General features: G+C 40.8%; 1 protein-coding gene across 27 annotated transcripts in view; it reads left to right on the forward strand.

Moving 5' to 3' along the window:
- Nucleotides 1-25925, forward strand: part of SCML4 (Scm polycomb group protein like 4) — a 118832-nt gene that overhangs the window by 47630 nt on the left and 45277 nt on the right. For 24 of the 27 annotated variants that reach the window (XR_013416280.1, XR_013416279.1, XR_013416283.1 and 21 more), the window contains one exon: nucleotides 4239-4453. The exons of the other annotated variants lie outside the window; for them this stretch is intronic. Coding sequence is in view for 18 of the 24 variants with exons in the window: in XM_077999632.1 (XP_077855758.1) it covers nucleotides 4239-4453 (215 nt within the window). In the remaining 6 variants the exon portion in view is untranslated. The remainder of the gene's footprint in view (nucleotides 1-4238; nucleotides 4454-25925) is intronic. 27 annotated transcript variants of the gene reach the window in all.

Consider the following 25925-nt stretch of genomic DNA (forward strand, 5'->3'; position numbering starts at 1 on the left):
CCTGTTTATCCTGCCTAAATGCTTATAGATGTTTTCCTGTGAGTGTTGATTTGTTGTTATTCATTTTAAATAAGTTTTTGTTCTTCTTTTTCCTTTTCTTTCTTTTTTTGAGATGGAGTCTCACTCTGTCACACCCAGGCTGGAGTGCAGTGGCACGATCTTAGCTCACTGCAACCTGCCTCAGCCTCCCTAGTAGTTGGGATTACAGGCACCTGCCACCGTGCCCAGCTAATTTTTTGTATTTTTGGTAGAGATGGGGTTTCCCCACGTTGGCCAGGCTGGTCTCGAACTCCTGACCTCAGGTGATCCGCCCACCTCGGCCTCCCAAAGTGCTGGGATTACAGGTGTGAGCCACCCCACCCAGACAATTTTTGAAATAAATTTTCTTAAGACTCAGAGGGTCTCTTCATTCTGGAAGACAGTCTATTAATATACCTTTGAGTATTTTTGTTTTGAAATTACTTTTGAGCTTTTCTTTAAACATGATAAATTTTCATTGCTCATCTGCCGCAGCCATGTTCTCCCTTTTAAAAATCTCACTGGTCTTATTTCCATTGCATTCCAAGACTGAGACTCTTCCTTATTTTCAGTATTGAGCTTTGTTATTTTTACTTTTTTTGTTCATGTCTTAGTTTTGGAAAGGGATATTTTGGGGTACCTGCACTTTGGCTATCATCTTTTCCAAAGTGTCTGGGTCTGTTATTGAAAAGCCACTTTAAAAGTGCTTTCCTCTAAACCCCTCAAATTTATATCAAGGAGACATTTAGAGAATCCCCTGTGGTTAAAATGACCTCTTCAATTTTTAAGAGTCTTCTCACTTGTTCCTTAAAATTGTACTTACTTGCAACAAGCAGTTAGGGAAAAATATCTTCCTGAATTGAAAAGACTGTGGGAAGACTTCCTAGCTCCAAATATCTCCCCAGTTGCTGTGGTACCTAGCATTCCACCAATCCCGGTTCATTGTTGCTCCATTAGCGTAAAATGTATTTCTGAGATGTAGTTGCCTGGAAAGCTCCTTCATGCTCTCTAGAATGAGTGTGCTGCTGTGGAAGGCAAGAAGTAGAAAGCAACCCAAGTCCTGTTTTTCCCTCACAATAGCGACAGGGAAGCAGAACAATGGAAAACCCAGCTTAAAAGAGGACTTTTTTCCAAAGAAAAAATTGAGTTATTGAGGAATTTTTGTAAAAAGTTTAATTTGAATGATAAAAATTCTTAGGATATTGGGGCTAGTTAATTGGTTACCCCTCTTTTACTCTTCAAACGCTATTTATCAGGAGAGTTTGTGAGGAAGCATCTCAGAGCATTACAACTCACCAGGAAAGAATTGCAGTCAATTTATCTTTCAAGAGGACTACCTTTTCCACAAGAGAGAAAAGAGATGTGATGCCTTCTCTGATTGTGGGTTTTCTTTCTTTCTTTCTTTCTTTCTTTCTTTCTTTCTTTCTTTCTTTCTTTCTTTCTTTCTTTCTTTCTTTCTTTCTTTCTTTCTTTCTTTCTTTCTTTTTCTTTCTTTTCTTTCTCTCTCTCTTTCTTTCTTTTTTCTTTCCTTTTCTTCTCTTTTCTTCTTCCTTTCTTCCTTTATTTCTTCCTTTCTTCCTTTCTTTTTTTTTTTGAGATAGGGTCTCACTCTGTCTCCCAGGCCAGAGTGCAGTGGTGTGATCTCGGCTCACTGCTACCTCTGCCTCCCGGGCTCAAGAGGTTCTCGAACATCACCCTCCCGAATAGCTGGCACTACAGGTCCATGCCACCATACCTGGCTTGTTTTTGGATTTTACCAGCCTGTTGGCCAGGCTGGTTTCGAACTCCTGACCTCAGACGATCCGCCCACCTTGGCCTCCCAATGTGCTGGGATTACAGGTGTGAGCCACTGCGCCCAAGTTGATCATGATTTTTCTCTTGTTGACTTCGGATATTGATGTTACTGGATAAGTTGTCTTTACTCCTCAGTAAAGACAAAGTAGTAAAGTAGAGAAGCATGTCCTAAACTAGGAAAATATAATTCCTGAGTTTAAAGTCTATAGAGATAATAAGGAAGACACAGAAACTTGATGAGAATAGTTCAAAATTAGACTCAGATCAACTTTCACATAGCGAAAATCTTATTCAATAAATTTGGTGGTTCTTCAATGTTTTTAGTAGCCTCTTTTTTGAAAACAAATATTTTGCATATTTATTGGCACTGTGGAGTATAGGCACTAAGTCTAGAAGTAGGGTGATTTTTTTGTTTACATGTTAATGAGCTTATAGTCCCTCATCCTAACTGATTGACTCTAAGATACCTTTAGTTATATCACCTGTCATTATATTATGTTCTACTAAGATAGAAAAAAAAATGTTCCCTATGGAATTCTGACATACTGTAGGGTGCACCCTGATTTCAGAGATGTTAATGTATGAAAAATATGCTTCTTAGAATCAATGAGATCGAGTATTTTTCTTAAACTCACAAGAACAGAAAAAAAAATTCATATCCAAAACACCTTGTCTATCTGTCTAACAGTGCACTGTTTTCTATTTAACAGTGCATTCAATAAATAAATTTATACTTTAAAATTCTATTTACTACCTATGGTATTTCAAAGAACAATCAAGATGATTGATAGAATACTGTTCATATTCAGAAAATTAACAAAGTGACCTTAAATCTATAAAGGATACCCAATATTTCCCATCATGTTTTTAAGAACTTCCACTATTTTATATTTTCTGTGCTGAGCAGAGCAATCTTGTCCTTGTAGACAAGGCCCAGGCCAGGGTGTAGGGACTGTGCCCATCATCTTCCCCATCTGCTTCTGCCGGCTTTTGGGCAGAAGCCTCTCATTTCCACTGTAAGGTACCACTAATCCTTAAAAATGAATTTTATCATCCCTGAATCAAAGTCTAAAGTTCTGCCTCATTCATCACATTCCTGAACATTCCAGGAAGTCTGATCCCTGAGCTCATGAGACCACTATGTTGTTTGAGTCAAGTTTGATCGACTACCTCTTGCTTCAAGGTTTAGGCAATTAATTCTACCTAAGAAGTTTATTTATTTATTTATTTATTTTTGAGACAACCTTGCTCTGTCACCCAGGCTGGTACGTAGTGGTGCGATCTCAGCTCACTGCAACCTCTGCCTCCCTGGTTTAAGCAATTCTCCTGCCTCAGCCTCCCAAGTAGCTGGGATTACAGGTGTGGGCAACCATGCCCAGCTAATTTTTGTATTCTTAGTAGAGATGGGGTTTCGCTATGTTGTCCAGGCTAGTCTCGAACTCCTAGGCTCAAGTGATCTACGAGCCTCAGCTTCCCAAAGTGCTGGGATTACAGGCATGAGCCAGTGTGCTTGGCGTGTCTGGCCTTATTATTTATATTTTTAGTGCCATGCTAAGATTATTGTAGTATGTAGGGTATCTTTACAAAGGATTGTGCATGTTGAAAAATTACCCATAGTCTTGCCATCCTTGCCTTGGTGGCATTTTAGCATGTCTCCTTCCACTTTTTTTACCATACACATTTTTTGCATAGTTGAGGTCATTTTAATGTGTGATGCTTTTTTTATTCAACATCACGCTATCCAAAAAGTGCCATTAAAGACTTTTAACTAGTTGATTGTTTTATTCTGCAGATATATTACATATTCTCTTATTGTTTATTATTTGGGTTGCATCCATTTTAATTTTGCAATTCTAAATCATGCTAAAATGAATATATCTGTATGTAAATCTCTGTCCACATTTTGATAGAGGGACATCGTCAACTTTCATACAATTGATTTGATAAATTTAAATTTCTTTTAAATTTCTTTCAAGAGAAAAAGAGGTCATGATAATTTATAACTCAACCAAAGAGATACAAGTGAACATGAGAGAGTGGCTTTGTTTATTTAATATTATTGTTACAATAGTTCAAAGTTGAACTAACTGAGGAAACTGAGATACAAACAAAGTCATTTTGTTGCTGGTGACATTATCAGCTGTGTTTGGAGCTGGGAAACTATTGTTTTCTTTGCCTAGCCAGTATCTTCCCTACTTCACTTGCCCCATGGAAATTCAACATCCTTAAAATTACACCAGTTAACTTCCCACAGAGGCCCAACAGCATAGTAAATGCATCTAGTGGTACCTAGCTCCTTCATATTTGGTCTTCCCTTCCAATAAGTGGTAGGTATCGCCAAAATCACCAAATAGAATCATGTTTGCCTTGCAAACCAAACAAACACTTCTGTTTTTGTTTTGCTTTGTGTCTGGACTAATTCTTAGCACCTCTTCTGCCTGTGAGCGATTTGTCACCTCATTCTGTAAGACTGGCACCAGCAGAAATGCAGTCTCAGAGGATCCCGGGGAGAAAGCGAGGCCGACCCTCACTTCACTCCACACCTATGAAGATGGCAGTTCATAACCTTTATTCTGCTTCAGCTGGCTCTTTACCAGCAGTGAAGATCCCAAAGAAAAGAGGGCGGAAACCCGGGTACAAGGTACGGCTCCATCATCTCCTTCTCCAAAGTGGTATTGGGCTGGGGCATGGGTACTTGGTCAGACCTGCACTGCAAAATGTCACTAGAGGTTGGGAGCTTGGTAGAGACAGGATGAGAAATAAGCCTCCCTTGGTGAAGCATGTGACGGACGAGGTCTCATTGTTACAACACGGCACATAATGCATGCTGTCGTGTGCATTTTTCCAAGTGGAGAAAGCAAATTACACCAGATGGGGAAAGTTGTGAGCGAGCAGATTTTAGGGTCATCGCTAAACACACATTATTAAACCTTGCATCTAAATTAGTGTTTCAGACACTGAGCTTTTCCCTGACTGTTCCTACTAGGGTAAATCTTGAAGCCACTTTCCAGAACTCATTTGTCATTTATTTTAGCAGGAGCAGATGATGTTCCTGAGACATTTAAATTAATAATGCGAGCAGGCCAGTGTCAAAGGACATGGGAAAGTCTTCCCAAATAGAACCTCAACACAGAGAGTCATAATGAAAATTCAGCGTGTTAATTCCTAGTTTCCCACGCCTAAAAGGTGCTGACATCAAGTTTGGCTACAAGGAGGCATATCAGGCAAAACTATATTCCCGTGACCCTTTTAAGAATTAGCAGTGACTTGGAGAGGCTAGGATGGAGAATAAATCCTCTGATGTAACCACAATCATAAACCAGCTCAAACCCAAGGGAGGGCTGCTTCTCTAAGATGTTTTTGAATAGGCTACTAGAGAGGAAAAAAATGTTACACTTGTTCTTCACAAACCTTTTGGGCATTAGAAAATGAGCTTCAGAAGTTTTCCTTCATCTATTTTTCGTGAAATAAAGGCTTATGTTTCCATCTTGAGATCTGAATACTGAAACCAGAATGCAAATTGGCAATTAACTCCCATATATTTAGGAAAATATATGGAAATTATTTCAGGTCAGTAGAAAGAGCTTCTGGAAGAGTTGGTAATGAATTCAACCTTTATCCCTTTGGTTCTCCATAGTTCTTCCAAATGCTGGAAAATAAAATTCTGGAAATAAAATGCGGGAAAATAAAATCAGTAGGTGGGAGGAAGGCTCCTCCAAGTTAGTTTGGGGTCATTGGTTTTAGTAAAAGAAGCTTTTACTCAGCTATCTCATGAGGTAAAGTTTTCTCTCACTGGTTGTTTTTCTAACAACAAGAATCTCCTTTCTTTCATGTGCATGCCAGCTTTAGAACTGTCTCTGAAACCGGCGTAGCACCAGTCTCACCCCCTCAGCTACCTGTGCAGTTGCTGGCTTCTGGGAATTGCATCTGGAGGGCTGGAGCAGGGCGGCCTTTCTGTTTATAGATCCAGGGAGTAAATCCAGGATCCGAAGAAACATACTGAAGACTTCTCTCTCCTATTTGGCCTTTCTCCCACTCTCCTGGGGCCTGTGACCCAAGAATGAAAATTACCAACAGACTCAGCATTCCCGGGGCCAGGAAGGATTAAAAATTCATTCCATGAAATGAACCTGATTTCCCAATTTTTCCTGTCTCCTCAGAAGGGTAGTTTCCAGTGCTGGTGACACTCAGAGACAACTCAGATCAGGAAGAAATCTTTGGGGTTGGTTGGCTGATAATACAGGGCTCTGCCCAAAGCAGGCAGTCTCTTCCCGATTCCTCATAGAATTTCTCTTGTGGGAAGTAGACCACCGCTCTTCCTTGAATCCACTTCCCATATATTTAGGAAAATGTATGGAAATAATTTTAGGCAACAACTCCCAGACAGCTTCCCAAGATATGGGCTTAATGTTCTAGAATAATGGTTCCAAACCAGGTGGCAGTCTGCGTGAAGTTCCCACCCATCCGTGGTGACATAAGAAAAACAATAGCCATTTGAAAGTCTTCATAAAGTTCCAATGATTCCTCTTAAACGATGACCCTTTATTCTGAAATATCTGCTTCCTATTATCTTGGCGGTAAAATGTTTTATTTTATTAATGTTGTATGTTAATAGTGTTTAGTAATTTTAAAAAATGTTCTTTGTTGGCAAAATAAAATTGGCAACCTGTTAATCTCCCCAGTTTTATTTTGACAATTTCCTAGACCTGGACACCCCATTTTACCATTAATGACAGGACTTTAATTGTGAAGGAGCCACTCAGAAATTGTACAGTTTCACTCCATTTGCCAAATGGCCACTACTTTGACAATTTTAACTATCTGGGACACAGTTGGGGAGCCAGAAGTTGTTAAAAAAAATCCTGACCAAGCAAAGTAAGATATTACTTGGTCTAACTTTTAAAGATCTTGTATTTCATTGCTAAGAAAATGCTTCCAGGCCTTCCATCAGAATTTGTTTACATTTTTTGTTAACATGTTTCTTGCAAGCTCAATTACAGCTAGTTAGTAGCCTTAGATTTGAAGGGGAAGGTATTTTGGAGGAGAAGACTCTATACACAGCTGGACACTGGGAGAATAATAATTACTTTTGTAATGAGATGATAATATACTAACAAGAGAGAAATAATACAATAATATCAATCTTATAAAATAAGACATAACATAATTTTATCATATCAATAACATTATTACAATGATATATTGATGTTAATAATAGCATCATAATGAAATAGTATGTTTCTGAGTCTTTGGCAGGCTCTTCTCCAAGAGATTCTGAGGACGCCTCATTGTGTTGACCGTGTAACAAGTCTATACTGGTTGACATTTGTCACTTCTTGCCTGGTGCTGCCCCAGCTGCTCTGTCAATCACCTCTGTGCACATGTGGGAACTCTCTCTTGTCCAAGACCTCCCTTCAAGACCCAAGAACATGTAACACAGGCTGTGACACTTAACTGCTTCCTGAGTCTTGAGGATAACATGAGTGAATTGCAGGCAGATAAGGGAGGGTTACACTGGTGGTCAGGTATCAATGCTCTAGAGTTCATAGTTCAGGCCCCCTCCCAGGGCCCATCTGGCCATCTCCCTCTTGGCCCCAGGCTTGCAGCCACATGGCTGGGGCAGGCTCACAGCTGGAAGAGTATCACATTTTATGGTGCTACTGCCCGCTTCTTGCCCTGGTCAAAGAAAGCAAAACCTCTGAACATCGTATGTTCTATAAAGAGCCATACTCTGACTACCATGAAAATAGCCTTGTTCATTATCAAAGAGAGCATTTACCTCTCCATTTGAAACATCTGCTATTGGTTGAGGTCCTTAGTTCAGAGACTCCCCAAGATCAATAGGTAGATTTTCCTTACATTTCATGACCAAAAAGACCACCAAGGTATTTTTAAAGAAACAGAGAGGGGCCGCACTAAGAACAAATCGTAGTTTCCATTCTGTTGAGGCAGCTGGTTATAATGACTCTAATAGTGGGATTTCAATCTTCTGTGTCTTCCTGGTTGGGATTTTTATTTAAGCAGAAGAAACAAGTGCTGAGTTTTGAAAAATAGCTGTTTGTCCCCAATACAAAGTAATAATAATACTAATAGCAATCATAATCAAACAAAATATTTATTGAATACTTTTACGTTTGAGGTTCCAGGGGGAAGAATTTTATGTGTATTTCTTATTTGATCCTTGATAGTTTGAGAGTGAGAGGAAAGAACTGCAGAAAAACTGCAAGACTTAGGCATAAATGAACCAAGCCCACAGGAGGCAGCAGCCCTCCACTCCTCAGCCATCGCCTTGTATTATTGTTCAGAACAGCAATTAGGCTTCTCAAGTTAAAAAAGAGTAAACAATGTTCTGTCTGCTCTGTTTAATGAGTTAAGAAAGGTGTGGCATGTTCTAGAAAGGATATCATCCTTGAAATGTTAACAACAAAATGACTTAAAATGTGGGTAATTGTGTCATTCGGGATACAAATTCAGCTGCTGTTACAAGGGCCAAATAATAGTGGCTTTAAAGAAAAAAGAAGCTAATTTCTCCCTCATGTTAAAGTGTGGGAAGGCTGGTATGATGGCTCCGTGGGGTGGGGACCCGGGCTGTTCCTGTATAGTTGCTTGTCACCTAGGCTGGAGTGCAGTGGCACTATCACAGCTCACGTAGCCTCGACCTTCCCGGGTCAAGCAACTGAGCTGTGGGGAATACAGATGCACGCCACCATGCCTTACTTTTTTTTTTTTTTTTTTGTGCAGAAGAAGTCTCACCGAGTTCCCCAGACTGGTCTTGAATGCCTAGGCTCAAGAGATCCTCTTGCCTCAGCCTCCCAAAGCGCTGAGCTGGTTACAGGTGTGAGCCACCAGGCCCTGCCAGGTCTTCCATTGTTAACACACAGTTTCTACCTCCTGGTCTAATATGGCTGCTCCAGGTCCCACTGTCCCACTGTTTTAGACAACAGAATGGGAACACAGAGCTAGCAGAGGGCACGCCTGTCTCCTTGAAGGGCTCAACTTTCGAAGTCGCACATCTATTACAATTTGCATTCCCCAGGCCAGCAGTTAGTCACTCGGCCACCCATAGCTCCAAGGAAAGCTAGAAAATGCAGTGCTCGTTACCGAGTGATCAGCTAAAATTCAGGAAGTCCATTATTAAAGGAAGAAAGGAGAATGGGTATTTGGGAACAGCTAGCAGCTACTGTTGAGTACCTAAAGGACAGGCTTAGTTAACTGGAAAATTCACTTGATAAGGTAATTTTCTAATTAATATGAGTAAATGCAATGTTTTGTAATCCTTCAGTACTTTGGATTGTTTTGTTCTCTCTTCCTTATTTTTTTTTCCGAAAAAGTAGGGGTTCTTTGCTCTGTGTAACAAGAGAGTCAAGTTCACAAAAATCTCAAGTAAGAGAATATTCAAATTTAAGTAGAAAGGGTTTTTGTTTGTTTGTCTCAACATTTGTTTAAAGCCTCTTTCTAAACATGTTTTCATTAGAACTGTTGAACTGGCATCACTGGTTCTGTGGCAGTCCAGATGTTGTATTGCTTGGAGTTGTATTACAGACATTAAAGACAGCTTAATAGGCCAGGCGTGGTGGCCCATGCCTGTAATCTCAGCACTTTGGGAGGCTGAGGTGGGTGGATCATGAGGTCGGGAGATCGAGACCATCCTGGACAACATGGTGAAACCCTGTCTCTACTAAAAATACAAAAATTAGCTGGGCATGGTGGCGCGTGTCAGTAATTCCAGCTACTCATGTCAGGAGAGGCTGAGGCAGGAGAATCACTTGAACCAGGGAGTCGGAGGTTGCAGTGAGCCGAGATCGCACCACTGCACTCCAGCCTGGTGACAGGGTGAGACTCTGTCTCAAAAAAAGAAAAAAAGATAGCTTAGTGGTACAGATGGGAAGAGTGGCTACCTAATACCATTCCTGTGCCTCTTCCCAGGGCCCCTCTCTTGCTGATGGTAGGTATGGATTGCTGTCTGTGGTCTGTGGGGGAAATTATGACACAGTCACAAGGCGGGGGCCATTTCCTTGGGTTGAACATTGTGCAGCACCTAGGGTAGGGACTGTCTCTCCTGTGTCTTCTGTTGCCTACCCCCCAATGCCCATGCACCCAGGGCTGGAACAGGGGTCAGGGCTGAGGCTCAGTGGTGGATGTGAGGCAGTGGTAGGCTGGTAAATGTTTTACAGCCGGCACTCTGAGCGTAGCTCTGACATGAATGTTAGTTGTTATTTCACTCATGTTAAATGAGCGTAAACAGTGAGGCTGTATGTCAGAGTTTTCCTTGTTAGTCAAGATTGCGAATGACTTCCTTGCTAAATTCGATGATAGTTTTGTTTTTCATTTGGATAGGGTTTAATTATGCTATGTTGCCCAGGCTGGAGTGCAGTGGTTATTCAGGAGCGAGATCATAGCTCACTGCAACGTTGAACTCCTTTTTTTTTCTTTTTTTGGACACGGAGTCTCACACTATCGCACAGGCTGGAGTGCAGTGGCACAATCTTGGCTCACTGCAACCTCCGCCTCCTAGGTTCAAGCAATTCTCCTGCCTCAGCCTCCTGAGTAGCTGGGATTACAGGCGTGCACCACCACACCTGGCTAATTTTTGTATTTTTAGTAGAGACAGGGTTTCACCATGTTGGCCAGGCTGGTCTTGAACTCCTGACCTCAGGTGATCCGCCCACTTGGGCCTCCCAAAGTGCTAGGATTATAGGTGTGAGGACTGTACCCCGCCAACCTTGAACTCTTGGCCTCGAGCAGTCCTTCTGCCTCAGCCTCCCAAGCAACTGGGACTACAGGCATGTGCCACCGTGCCTGGATTGGATAATAGTTTTTGAAGACAAAAAAGAATTTAAGTTTTTTTGTGCTATTCACAGTGTAACAGCTATAGACATGACATGCTTTTAAGTTTAATTGGCATTTTTAGAATTTTCTCCATCACTTTTTAAAGTCTATAAATCAACATAATAATAAGCCTAGCTCTAATTCACAGCATTTTGTAGATTCTAAGGTGTAAATATTCCCTTCATGGCCAATATTGAGCCACCAATGTGATGTCCCTGAATATGGATTTGGGAAAAGATGTACAGCAGCAAACCCTTGGAAATACAGATGCAGTCGTAAAATTAGAAAGTGACGAGTTGTCAGTATTTATTACTTTTGTTTTTAACAAACATTTTATTTGTTTGTTTGTTTAGTTTCACTAAGTAAAAAAGATTTGTGAATGGGGCAGCCTCCTGAGCCAGAGCAGGTTCAGAGACTCCCTACAAACTTTATTAACTTGTAAGTATATATACTGTAATTTTTATTTTTAAAATCTTTTTTGAGACAAGAGTCTCACTCTGTTGCCCAGACTGGAGTGCAATGGTGCAATCTCAGCTCGCTGCAAGCTCCGCCTCATAATTTTTAATAAGGGCTGTGTTTAACAATCCACTTGCAATACTCCTGAAGATGTAACAATCCTCTCTCATGGACTAGTACAAGCTGGCTCCAGCCCCTGGCTGATCAGAGTTCTGCTGGGCTCAGGATGCTGGTACCCGGATGGTCCATGTCCCCGCTCTCATCAGCTGGGCTGACGGTTTTGATCCCATTGCCACTGATGCACAGAACTTGACCCCCTCACCAGTTTCTGTAAGAAACCCAGTCACACCAAGCAGTTCTTGAAATGTGTGGTTTCTACTAAAGATTGTTAGGATTGCAGGCCATAGCAGACAGCTTCCGTTAAATGACTCTCATGGATAGGTGTTTTTCTGAATTCTTCTTTATTTAAGGACAGTATATTAGTCTGTTTTCGTGCTGCTGATAAAGAGATATCTGAGACTGGGTAATTTATAAAGAAAAAGAGGTTTAATGGACTCAGAGTTCCATGTGACCAGGGAGGCCTCACAGTCATGGTGGAAGGCGAAAGGTATGTCTTACATGGCGGCAGACAAGAGAGAATGAGAGTCAAGCAAAAGGGGTTTCCCCTTAAAAACTATCGGATCTGGTGAGACTTATTCACTACCATGAGAACAATATGGGAAAAATCAACCCCATGATTCAATTATCTCCCACTGGGTCCCTCCTCAACACGTGGGAATTATAGGAGCTACAATTCAAGATGAGATTTGGATGGGGACACAGTGAAACCATATCAGATAGTACTTTTTTGTTTTTCTTTTTCTTCCTTCTCTCTCCTGGTACCCATGGAATACTAGCTTCACTCTCTCCTCTCTTGGGTTCCTTCGGTGAGGAGGAAATGAAACCATTCCTTCCCACCTCAGGCAGAGCAGGAGGCCTCTCCACCTCCTCACCAGTCTCAGCCCCTCTCTGGATACAGACCAGCATCTGAACCCAACAAAGAGTTGGTGGGAGAAAGCCCCAGCATCCGAATCCTATCCCACCTCTTTTGCGTCTCTGAAAGGCACAAGAAAGGGTGGGCTATTCCACTTCCACCTCCAAGCATCTCCTTCTGCTTTCACTGTGATGAAGGCAATCTATTCTATTTGGGTAATTTTACTTTCCTAAGAAAGTGTTAGTGCAATGATTATTTAATTAGAATCCCAGAATTGATCAAAGCTGACCTCAAGGCCAAATGGTACCAGCCCTTCCATCTCTTGGGTGTTTAATATCTCCCCCAAGTGCAGAAGGAAAAAGGTATGAGTAGACCCAGTTACGGGCTGACTCCTAGGAATGAAATTAGGTCACTGGCCACAAGATTCTTGTTATTGGAACCAATTTGCATTTCCAGCAGGCAAGTTTTTAGACTAAAGTTTGAGGTTAAACATGGTGAGTTATTCAATTTCTTCTAACTTTGCTCCCCTGCAGCATCTCCTCAGAACCCCAAGGGAGTTTTGTATGAAGAAAGAATGTGAGTTCCAAGGAGAAATGTGTCCACAAGGAAAGCTATGGGCAGGGACATGGACAAAGTTAGTCTTCCTTAAATAGAGGTGGGGAGTTATCTTAGTCAGCTTGGGCTGCCATACCAAAATACCATAGTCTGGGTGGCTTCAATATAGAAAATAATTTTGTCATCGTTCTGGAGGCTGTAAAGTCCAAGATCAAGGTGCAGCAGGATTCAGTTCTGGTGAGGGCTGTCTTGGCAACGGCTGCCTTTTTACTGTGTCCTCACATGGCGGAGAGAGCAAGTGCTCTGACTTCTCTTCCTCTTCTTTTAAGAACACTAATCCTGGCCAGGAAGTTTCAGTAGAAACTTCCAGAAAATAAGAATCATCCATTCATTGCTTATTTTTCTCTTCATCCTGTTTTTCTAATTCTGATTTTAAAAATTCAGGCAATGCGGCTGGGCGTGGTGGCTCACCTCTGTAGCCCCAGCACTTCGGAAGCTGAGGCAGGCAGATCACTTGAGGTCAGGAGTTTGAGACTAGCCTAGCCAACACGGTGAAACCCTGTCTCTACTAAAACTACAAAAATTAGCCTAGTATGATGGCAGGTGCCTGTAATCCAAGCTACATGGAAGGCTGAGGCAGGAGAATTGCTTAAACCTGGGAGATGGAGGTTGCAGTGAGCTGGGATGGTGCCACTGCACTCCAGCCTGGGTGACAGAGCGAGACTCTGTCTCAAAAATATACAAAAAAAAAGAACATGAATCTCTTCATGGAGCCCACTCTCATGACCCCATCTAAACCTAATTACCTCCCAAAGGCTCCACCTCCAAATACCTTCACACTGGGAGTTAGTACTTCAACATATGAATTTTGGAGGGACACAAACATTCAGTCCATAACAGAAAGGAAGGAAAGGAAGGGGAACATAATCGAAAAAGCAAAAATCTAGGCTGGGCATCATGGCTCATGCTTGTAATTCCAGCACTTTGGGAGGCTAGGCAGCAGGATCACTTGAGCCTAAGAATTTGAGACAAGCCTGGGCAACATAGCACGACCCTGCCTCTACAAAAAATAAATAAATTAGCCAACTATGATGGTGCACAACTGTAGTCCCAGCTACTTGGGAGACTAAGGTGGAAGGATTGCTTGAGCCCAGGAACTCAAAGCTGAAGTAAGTCATGATCGTGCCAGTGTGCTATATCTTGAGTGACAGAGTGAGACCTTGAAAAAAAAAAATCGAGTGCATTTATTTTCTATGGCTGATGTAACAAAACGCAACAAACTAGGTGACTTAAACAACAGAAATTTATTGTCTCAGAGTTTTGGCAGCTACAAGTTCATGATCAAGGTGTAGGTAGTGTTGGTTCTTTCTGAGTCTGTAAGGAAGAATCTGTTCCATGTCTCTCTCCCAGCTTCTGATAGTGTCAGGCTTTCCTTGGCTTGTAGATAGCTTACTCCCCATGTCTTCCCATCATCTTCCATCTGTGTGTGTCTGCCTCTCCATCCATATTTCCATTTTGTATAAGGATACAAGTCACATTGGATTAAGACTCAGACTTATGACCTCATCTTAAGTCGACCATCTGCAGAGACTGTATTTTCAAATAAGGTCACATTCACAGGTACTGAGGGCTGAGATTTCAATATGTTTTTGAGGGGCACATTTCAACCTATAACATCTAATATGACAATCTTTGTCTTTTAATTAGATGTTTAGTCCATTTATATTTTTAAAAATTACCAATAAATTTGGGCTTAAATCTATACTGATTTTTTTTTTTTTTTTTTTGTATTCTATATATTCCTTTTACCTGGCTTTTCTGCCTTCTTTTGGGTTACTTTTTATTATTTAATTTTTTCTTTCTCATTCATTGGCAGTCAAGCATTCTGTTTTCTGTTGTATTAACGGTTACTCTAAAAATTACAGCATGCTTACTTATTAGAGTTGTCTAAAGTTGACCATACTTTTGCTTCTTCCTAAATAATACAAGGACCGTAGTATACTTTAATTCCATTTATATTCTGCCCCCCACACTTATATATTATTGTTGCCATACATTTTAATTTTTTCTTTTTTAGCCCATCCAGTCATCATTATTATTGTTCTACATAGTCATTTTCATTTAAATTCACCTAATTATTTACCACTTCTAAAAAAGTCTTTATTTTTGCATATCAGACCTTCCACCTGGATTTCTTTCATTTTGCCTGAAGTAAAATGAAAAGCAGCTCCTCTAATACAGGTCCTCTAATGATAAACTCTCAGTTTTCGTTGTTTGGAAGTATCTTTATTTTACCTTCACTTTTGAAAAAAAAAAACTACTTTTTTTTTTCTGGGTGTAGAAGTCTAGATTGTCAGTTATTCCCTTGAAGAACATAGAAGATATTATATTTCGCCAGGTGTGGTGGCTCATGCCTGTAATCCTAGCACTTTGGGAGGCCAACGCGGGCAGATCACTTGAGATTAGGCGTTCAAGACCAGCCTGGCCAACATGATGAATATGTAAATTCGCTTGGCATGGCGCCTGCCTGTAATCCAAGCTACTTGGGAGACTGAGGCAGGAGAAGCACTTGAACCCAGGAAGCGGTAGTTGCAGTAAGCCAAGATTGCACCACTGCACTCCAGCATGGGTGACAGAGCAAGACTCTGTCTTAAAAAAAAAAAAAAAAACCAAAGATATTATATTTATATTCTGGGTTCATTGTTGTAGAGAACTCAACTACTTTTCTAGTTTATTTGGGTGTTTCTTGAAACGTAATCTGCATTTTTAATCTAATTTTAAGATTTTTCTCTCTGTCTTTGGTGTTTTATAATTTCACTTCATTGTGTTGACATGTGGAATTATATTTTATTCATCGTATTTAGGATTTGCTGAGCTTCCTGAATCTGTGTGTTGAAATCTTTCATCAGTTTTGGAAAATTCTCTGCTATTATCTCTTCAAATATAATCTCCTTTCCATTTTCCAAATTCTTTTCTTCTGAAACTCTAATGCTTCAAACTTCTCATATTCTCCGTGTCTTTTGACCTCTTTTCCATAGTTTTCATCTATTGGTTTCTGTGCTGCTTTCTGGGTAATTTCTTCTGACATATCTTCAAGCTCATTAATTTTCTCTTTTGCTATGTTTACAATGCTGTTAAGTCTATCCATTTACCCCTTAATTTTAGTTACTGTATTTCCCACTTATAAAAATTCAATTTGCTTCTTTTTCAAATTTACTGTTTTTTAAATCATCTTTTATTCCCCAGATATATTTTCAAACTTGTTCTTTATATCTTTATACATAGTATCATAGTTGTTTTTATAATCTAAGCTCAATAATTGAAATACCTTAATATTTTGGGGGTTTTATTGTTGTGTGTTTTTATTGCTTATTCTTTCTTTAGTCATTTGCTTCCTTGTGTGCTTGGGTATTTTGGACTGTTATTCATCAACCTTGAAAAATTATTTTTGAGACTTCTTTGAAACCTTTCTCCAGAGATGATGTGTTTTCTTTTGCCTTTCCAGTCACCTGAGACACTGTCATATTGGGTAATTTTTAAACTAAATTCATAGCCTGAAGTTTTCTTGATCACCCAAGTTCTGTGAATTTGGGATGCAAATCTGTGTGAGATCTGGCTTCTGGTAATATCTTCTCAGAGATTCTGCAAATCCCCTCCCTCAGTGTCAAGGCAACTTTTCTTGTAGCCAGATAGGGGTAGGAGAAGATGGGACAAGTCTACAGCTGGCGTGCCCTTATCCTGAGGTTGTAGCTCTTAGGGTGAGCCCTGGGCTTCATAGCAATGCCCACGGTCCAGATTACACCTATATGTTAGCCTGGTTATTCTTTATATATGTCAGTTCCTCTACACTTTTAATCATATTTGCATTTATTTTTTATTTGTAGTAGTTTCAATTGATCCTAACAACCAGTTTTCCATCTTACCAGAAACAGGACTTCAAAGAATTTAGAATGCTACATTAACATTCCAAATACGGCACTAACACTGGTTTTGACACAAATTCTTTAATGTTTTCAAAAATAATCTAATGAAAGTCACACACACAACATTATGAGTTGGGAAAAGCTTAGAAACGAACAACTGTAACCCATTTAATGGCTTTGGAAGATGAAGCTTAGAGGAGCTGAGTGAGTTGCTCAGAGTCCCATGTGAGTTGGCAGCAGAACCAGGACTAGAATGTCAGTTGTTATCTCTAAGACCTGTATTCTTGCCACTGCTCTGCAGCGCGGTGGCAACATGTAGTTGACTGAAATTATGTCCAGGAATTATGGATTATTTCCTTTTCTTCATGCCTCTCCCAAAGTTCTGCACAGAAATTTTACTGTGCCATTCTGAAGGTTTATTACTTTAGTATTAGAGAAGGAATGTTTTGAAACTTAGAGGCAAAGTCAGTATTATTGCCCAATAATAAGTCTAGTTAGTAAGTTAACCAAATCAGCAATAAGGAAATAAATGCTGATGTTTTATAACATAATAAAAATGTACTATTACAGCAAAGATTTTGTGAATAGATGTAGACATTTTCCTGGATGTTGTGCTTTCTGTCACCTGTCACTTCAGTTCCATCTCAAAGTACACCCTAAATCCAATCAATTCTTTCTACCTCCCTACTTCCACCCTAGTTTAGCCACCAGTGTCTCTCAGCTAGACAACGTGATACCTCCTTAGCAGTGTTCTTTTCTGCACTTTGCCTCCACTTCCCCATCCATTCTGCCCAACAGCAGCCTTATTTATGTATTTATTTATTTTGAGACAGGGTCTGGCTCTGTCTCCCAGGCTGGAGTGCAGTGGTGCAATCTCGGCTCACTGCAACCTCTGCCTCCCAGGCTCAAACCATCTTCCCACCTCCGCCTCCTAAGTAGCTGGGACTAAGGTGCATTCCACCACAGCTGGCCAGTTGTTTTTTTTCTTTCTTTTTTTTTTTTTTTTTTTTTGGTATTTTTTGTAGAGACAGGGTTTTGCCATTTTGTCCAGACTGGTCTTGAATTCGTGAACTCAAGTGACCCTCTTGCTTCAGCCTCCTAGGATAACAGCACTCAGAGATTCTGATGTGAGCCACTGGGCCTAGCACCATATTTATTTTCACAAAATGAAAACTAGCTTATGTGTTTCCCTGCTTAAAATCCTGTAATTATTTCCATCACTCATAGAATAAAATCCAAACTTGTTATCCTGACTGTATTTGTTTCCTTAGGGCTGCTGTAACAAAGTAGTACCAACTGGGTGGCTTAAAACATCCTTTCTGGAGGCTGGAAGACTGAAATCAGGCTGTCAGTAGGGCCATGCTCTCTCTCTGAAGACTCCAGGGGAGGGTCCTTTCTTGCCTCTTCCTAACTTCTAGTGGTTGCCAACAATCCTGCTGTTTCTTGGCTGTCAACACATTACTCCAATCTCTGCCTCTGTTGTCACATAGCATTCTCTCCAAACAGATGTCTGTATCAAGTTTTTTTCTTCTTATAAGCACACCAGTCATTGGGTTAAGACCAACCCTAACGCAGTATGCACTCATTTTAACTTCATTACGTCTGCAAAGACCCTATGTCTAAATAAAACCAATATTTGTAGGTACAGGGGATTAGAACGTAAACATATGTCTTTTTAGAGAGACACAATTCAATGCATAACACTAACTTAGAAAACTGCCATTATCTCATCCTAACCACCTAGCTTGACCTCACCTTGCACCATTCTGACGCTTGCCCACAGTTCCAACCACTCTGGTTTCTTGAAGAAGCAAAGCTTTAGAATGTTTGCACAAACTGTTCTGTCTGCCTGGAAAGCTTTCTGCAGTCACAACAGGCTAGTTCTAGCCACTCGGATCCTGACTTAAATGTCACCCCTTTATAGGCCTACCCTGGTCACGTAGTTGCTGTCATCGAGAACAAGAAGTTTATCTTCCCCATTCATAGCTGAATCTTCAGCACCTAGAACAGTTCCTGGCACATAGTAGGTGCTCAAGAAGTTTTTGTTGAATACGTGTCTGTCTGATTGAATGAATTATTGTTTTTCCTTTTTAGATTTGGCTTAAATGATGCCACTTGGAAAGGATAGCTATTACATAAGCAACACTTAGGAACCATTTCAAGATGGATTGGAAACATGATTTGCAGAGGGGATCATCTGCGAGGTGTGAGGAAAAAGGGTGGTTTTGCAGAGATTTCTGAAGATGTGACCCCAAGAGATAAGCACGGAAAATGGAGATGGGTTCCAGGAAAGATGGGCAGTTTCCTCCTCCTGCCATCACTGCATGAACAAGAAACCTGGGCCTTATTTGCATTTCTGGAATTTCTAAAAGTAACAATAATAATACTAACACCAATCATGACAATTAACATTTATTGAGTTCTCACTTTGCATTATGTAAACTTCTGCATTTAATTCTTACTACATCCCTGTGTGAGGGCTATTATCTTTACAGATGAGGAAAGGCAGGCCCTGAGTGCCTAAGTACTGAGCGTCAGAGTCAGCAAGAGGCCACGCTGGACATTCAATCCAGATGCAAAGCTGGCATCCCTTTGCATGTGCCCTAAACACATTTTAAAATTTTGCTTTGTTGGCTTACCCTCTGCGAATGTGCCAGCAGCCTCTATACATCCTCATCCTTCCTCAGCCACACTCTCCATCCTCAGATTATCCACCTCTTGCTGCCAGTCTGTCAAACAATGTTTAGCTAGCATTTCTGTTACTGCCAAAGCCAGAGGTTTCTAGAAAAATCCTTGAGTTTTACATCAACCGACCCTCTCCCTTTTAGTGTCCTCTTGGCCGCACATCTCAGTTTCCCCCCAAATCCCCTCCCAATTCTTTCCAGTGGTGTTCCAGCAAATGTCTTAGAGAAGGTCCTCCCTTAAATGACAGCTGGAGTCAGAAATTCCCCAGGCCCATATTTTGGTTCTATAAATGGAGAAGAAAGATGAGCTGATTCCAGGTTCCTCAGTCCCTCTGGTGGAGACTCCAGTTGGTAGGGACACTTTGCCCTGTCGCTTTGTCCCAGCAGTATTCTCTAATGAGGCAAAGCACAGACCCTGCCTTGGATGAGGGGTCACCACACCTGCTGGGTTGAGGTTTTGAATCTCACATAAATGTGGCAACTGTACTTGCACTTGGGCAGGGATGTTGGCTTTGAAGGCCCAGGATTAGCTCCTGTATGTCAGAGCATGGCGTTCTGCGCTGTAAGCTCCTTCCAGTTCTTGCTGCCAGGAAGAGGCCTCTCTTCTCTCCTCCTCTCCATTTACCCAGTTTACTCTGCCACATCCTGTTTTTAATATTTTGAAAACAAACACTATTTTAGAATAGTTTTCAGTTTACAGAAGTGTTGCAGAGATAAAACAGAGAATTCTCACGTACCCCACACCTGGTTTCCCCCCACTGTTAACATCTCATATTACTGTGGTATGTTTGTCACAACTAGTGAACCCGTCATAATACTTCATTATTAAATAAAGTCAATATTTTACTCTGACTTAATTAGCTTTTCCCTATTCTATTCTATTCCAGGATCCCGTCCAATATACTATATAACATTTAGTTGTCATGTTTCCTTAAGGTCCTCTGGGCTGGGAAAGTTGCTCAGAATTTCCTTTTGTGATGACTTTGGCAGTTTTGAGGAGTACTGGTTGGGTATTTTGTAAAACGCTTTGCAATTTCGGTTTGTCTCATGTTTTTCTCATGATTAGACTAGGGTTAGGGGGCTTGGGGAAGAAGATGCCAGAGGTGACGTGGCATTTTCATCATATCGTGAGAGTACATGCTAGTGACATGACTTATCACTGATGATGTTGACCTCAATCATATGGTTGAAGTCTTATTTATCAAGTTTCTCCATTGTAAAGTTACATTCCCCCTCCATTTCCATACTGTACTCTTTGGAAGTACTCACTGTGCACAGCCCATTCGTAAGGAGTAGGGAGTTATGTTTCACCTACTTGAGGGTGGGATGTCTACATAAATTTGAAATTTTTATGCCTGTGAGAGTTGTCTGTTCTTTCCCTTTTATTTACTGAGTCAACCACCTATTTATGTCTGTGTGGATTCATGAATATTTATTTTATACTTTGAGTTATAATCCATTACTGCATTATTTATTTGTTGTTCCTCTTGGTCCGAATTTGGCCATTGGGAGCTCTTTCAGTTGGCACCTGTGTCCCTGTAACCAATCCCCACCATTGTGTGTGTTTTGTTTGCTTAGTATTGTCTTACTTTCCGGCATTACAAGATGATCTAGGCTCCCCTTGCATATTCCCTACCCCATCAGCCATGTCTGCAAGGAGTTTTTGTTCCTTATATTAAAGAACGGTGTTAGAAACCACTGTATCAGCACTCTGTTTTATTTTGTTCATTTAAAAAACAAAATAGACAGCATTTTTTTAGAAACCTAAGGCAACAACAACAAAGACAAATGCCCTGCCAGAGAAGAGGTTGGATAGGTTGCAACAGACAGGGAGCCCCCCATGCCACTGGGGAGAGGTTTGTGCTGATGGACTGGGCCCCTCATCACACCACAGCAATGTTTCTAGCCAGTGGGCTCATATCTGTGCTCTCCTATTTCAGGACTTTTCTAAAATCATGGGTGACTCCCTTTTCTACACTAGGCTACTTTTTATTCTTTATATTAAGCAACGAGATTGAAATTTCTGAATGCTAAGTCAAAAGGGTATTTCTACTAGTGATTTATTATCTAGCAAAGGATATTTTTAAAAAGCCATATACTACCCATAGTTGCTTGTGACTTTTTCTTTCATTCAAAAGGTCTAGCAGTTGTTTTACGGATTAGATGAATACAGAAGGTTTCCTTGCAATTAGGCGATTTAATCTAACCCCTGTAATTTCACTTGGGCGGAAATGGACAGAAATAACAGCCAATTATAATTCCATTACTTCATTTGAGGTGGGTTCAATGAACAGATTCCTCTCTAGTAACTTTTGTTTTGTTTTTTTTTTTGAGACAGGGTCTGTCTCTGTTGCCCAGGCTGGAGGGTAGTGGCATGATCATAGATCACTGCAGCCTTGATCTCCTGGGTTCAAGCAATCCTCCTGCCTCAGCCTCCTGAATAGCTGTAACAACAGGCACATGCCACCATGCCTGGCTAATTTTTTTAATTTTTAGTATAAACGAGTTCTCTCTATGTTGCCCAGCCTTTTCTCCAGAGCTCAAGCAATCCTCCCGTCTTGGCCTCCCAAAGTGCTGGGATTGCAGGTGTGAGCCAATACGCCTGGCCTCTGATAAATATTAGAATGGTGAGAAAACATTAGATGTTAAAGTCATTAGGAAGTTTATATGAACAGTAAACAGTGTCTGGATACTTACATTTTAGTCATCATCATCATCATCGTCATTTTTCTAGGGAAGAGTCACAAGTATCTTTGTGTGATTTGCTTAAAGACCATAGAGGAAAAAATAATTTGCCAATTCCATTTTTCCCCAGTGAGCATTATTATCTCTGTGTTGGGAGTTAAGGGCTTTAAGCTTGTGAAGGAGGAGTTAGCCAGGATTATCCCAGAAGTCACTGCCTGAAGTCCTCAGGAACTCTGTCACCACCAGCCTCTCCGTCACAAGATATGGAAAGCGGGATATCATTCCTGGAAAAGCAGTCAGGGGACCCTTGGTGCATGGCCTCCATAGATAGGCATGATGGCCACCACCCTCATGACACTTGGCAGATGAGGAAGTCACACCAAAGTCAGAGTCACTGAGTCAAAGCAGGTTTATGATCTCCCATTCCCATGACTGAGGTTTCTTTTAAATTATGTTTATAATATTTAGCAGTGTATTCCTACAGGATATGTCCTTTAATTTTGAAATGTCACACTCAGAATAAGATGAAATCTCTATTGTTAATTATAGTTTCTGATTAATATAGAGGTTCCCCTGAGAGCCTCAAATTCAGCACCCATTTAGCACTGTGCAGCCAATGTGCTTGCTGTCGACTGATCTCATATCACATTCATTTCTGCACATCCCAGTGCCCACTCAATGCTACTCAGCAGCCATGCTCCACTCCCCAGCCCTCCTACTCTCCCAGTTCATGACCACACCCACCTCCTCTGTCCTCCCACTCAGCTTCCATATCTCGGGGAAATTGGAAGCCATGGGAAGAAACTTTCGGCAAGCTCCCACCTCCACATCCACCCACCCCAGCATTCAAACCTCTATATTCTGTCTTCCTTCTTGTTGCAATAGATGGAAAGTATGTGTTTCTTCTTAGGCCACGACTTCCCTCATGCACTCCTACCCTCTCACCTACTCAAAGCCCTTTCATGCTAGCAGTTCTCCACACAATCTTCTGTACAATCAACTTTTCTCTCTCTACTGGATTATTTTAATCAGCATTAAAACACTATTTTTTCTCCCATCTCAAAAACAAAAAACAAAGAATCCTTAAAATTAATTTTTAAAATTTTGCTAAAAAATACGTAAAATTTACCATTATTTCTAAAATTTACCATTATTGAGTTTGCCATAAAACTCAATAGTGTTAAGTTTATTCACATTGTTGTGCAATCAATCTCCAGAACATTTTCATCTTGCAAAATTAAAACTACCCACTAAGCAGTAACTCCCCATTCCCACCTTCCCCCAGTTCCTGGCAACTACCATTCTACTTTCTGTCTCTATGCATTTGACTTTTGGCTATTGTAAATACTGTTGCCATGAACGTGGATGTGAAATATCTCTTGGAGACTCTATTTTCAATTTTGGGGGGTATATACTCAGAAATGGAATTGCTGGGTCATATGGTAATTTTATTTCTAATTTTTTGAAAAACTGCCATACTCTTTTCCACAGTGGCAGCACCATTTTACATTTCCACCAGCAGTGCACAAGGATTCCAGTTTCTCCACATCCCTGCCAACATTTACTATTTTCTGGGGGGTTTTCATTTTTTTATTTTTTTTATTTTTTATTTTTTTGATAGTAGCTATCTTAATAGCTACCAGCAAGGTGGTATCTCACTGTGGGGCAAAAAAATCTTCTAATCCCACTTTGTTCCTTTGCTATGGCTAGTTCTCTGCTCCCTTTTTTGACAAAACTCTTTGAAAGCGTTGACTTTACTTACTGACCCCAGTGCCTCTCTTTCCGTTTTTCCAATCAGGAGCTACCCTATTTTAAAATGTCAACTCAAAGTATAACTCCTCAATTGCATTTCCCATGCCCTTTGCTTCTTTATTTTCACCATTGCCTCTTATCACCTCCTAACATACTATATCGTATACTTATTTATTCATTTATTGTCTCCCCGCCCTGCCAGCCATTAGAATGTCAGTTCCATGAGGGCAAAGATTTCTTCTTATTCCAGTTCAACCCACTGTGCCACCACCTTTCTTGTTAATAAATTGCTAAATCTAATGGCCACTCCTAGTCTTTCTTGTCTAATCAGAGCATTTAGCGTGGTTAACCACTATCTCCTCCTTGAAAGAACCTCTCCGTTCACTCCCATACTCCCACCCTCTCCCAGTTTTCTTTCTACCCCATTGGGTGCTTTTTCCTGATTTCTTTTGCTTGTTCCTTTCTCATTTCTCCAGGCTCTTTGTGTTGGAATCTTGCAGGGCTCAGTGTTTGGATCCTTCTCTTCTCCATCTACACTCACTTCTCTGATGATCTCTTCCATTATTATGGTCTGACATACCAACTCTATACTGATGATTCCCAAACATACATCTTCATTTAGGCTCTCCCCCAGAACCCTATACTCTACCAGATGCAACTGTCTAGTAATATCTCCACTTGGACGTCTAGCAAGTATCTTAAACTCGACACGCCCAAAACTCACCCCTGATCTTCTCTAGCCCCCTCCACTCTATGCTCCTTCCCTTCAAAACAAACAACAACAACAAAAAATCTTACTCCACCTAGAGCCCTCCTGGTGTTAATGCTTGAAGTCATCTTTGACTTCCTTCTTTCTCTCATATACCACATTCAATGTGTTGGTAAATTTTGTTGGTTCCACCTTCAAAACATGTCCAGGATCTGTCTACTTCTCATCACTGCCACTGCTATTACCACAATCCAACCCACTGTCATCTCTCAGCTACTGTAGGTTAGTGGTCCTCCCACTTTTGCTTCTTTCAGTCTTTTCTCAAGACCACACTCAGAAAGACTGTTGGCCGGGGGAGTGGCTCACACCTGTAATCCCAGCATTTTGGGGGGCCAAGGCGGGTGGATCATGAGGTCAGGAGTTCAAGATCAGCCTGGCCAACATGGTGAAAGCCTGTCTCTACTAAAAATACAAAAGTTAGCTAGGTGTGGTGGCGGGCACCTGTAATCCCAGCTACTTGGGAGGCTGAGGCAGGAGAATCATTTGAACCTGGGAGGCAGAGGTTGTGGTGAGCTGAGATTGCGCCATTGCACTCCAGCCTGGGCAACAAAAGCGAAACTCCGTCTCAAAAAGGAAAGAAGGAAAGAAGGAAAGAAAGAAAGAAAGAAAGAAAGAAAGAAAGAAAGAAAGAAAGAAAGAAAGAAAGAAAGAAAGAAAGAAAGAAAGAAAGAAAGAAAGAGAGAAAGAGAGAAAGAGAGAAAGAGAGAAAGAGAGAAAGAGAGAAAGCAAGAAAGCTGCCTCAGAACCTTGGGGCTTGATATTGACATTGCCTGGAATATTCTTTCCCTAGACACTGTATGACTTGCTCCCTCACCTCCTTCAAATCTTGGCTGCAATTTCACCCAAGAAATGCCTCAACCACCTTATTTTAAAATGTCAGCCTAAAGTACAACTCAACTGCACTTCTCATGCCCCTTCTCTCCTTATTTTCATCATCAGCTTTTATTAACATCTAATCTACTATATCATTTACCCAGTTATTCTGTTTATTGTCTGTCTCCCCTTTACAGAATATCGGTTCCATGAGGCCAAAGATTTTTGTACACTTTGCTTCTGCTGTTTCCGTAGCAGCTGTAAGAGTGTTGGGCATGAAATAGGTTCTCAATATATATTTGTTGAATGAATAAATGAGTGAATACAGAATGACTGGGGAAGTAGCAGTTCAAATACTATTTCTCCATGACTATTATTAGTATTCTATCTTAAAAATCCAGGAAGAAAGTGAAGATATAGATGAGGACTGCACACATGTTAACAATAAGACATACAACCTTGCTACTCAAAGTGTGGTCCATGGACCAGCAGCATCAGTGATACCTGGGAGCTCATTAGAAATGCAGAATCTCCTGTCCCAGCCCAGAACTCCTGAATCAGAATCTGCATTTCAACAAGACCCTCTAGAAGGCTGATTGCAAAAATTGAAAAGCTTTGGTGTTGGGCAAGGGTCCCCAAACTTAACTGTGTATTAGAATCTCAACATCTTTAAA

Source organism: Macaca mulatta, chromosome 4 (assembly GCF_049350105.2).
Source record: "Macaca mulatta isolate MMU2019108-1 chromosome 4, T2T-MMU8v2.0, whole genome shotgun sequence".
In the NCBI taxonomy this organism is placed as follows: domain Eukaryota; kingdom Metazoa; phylum Chordata; class Mammalia; order Primates; family Cercopithecidae; genus Macaca; species Macaca mulatta.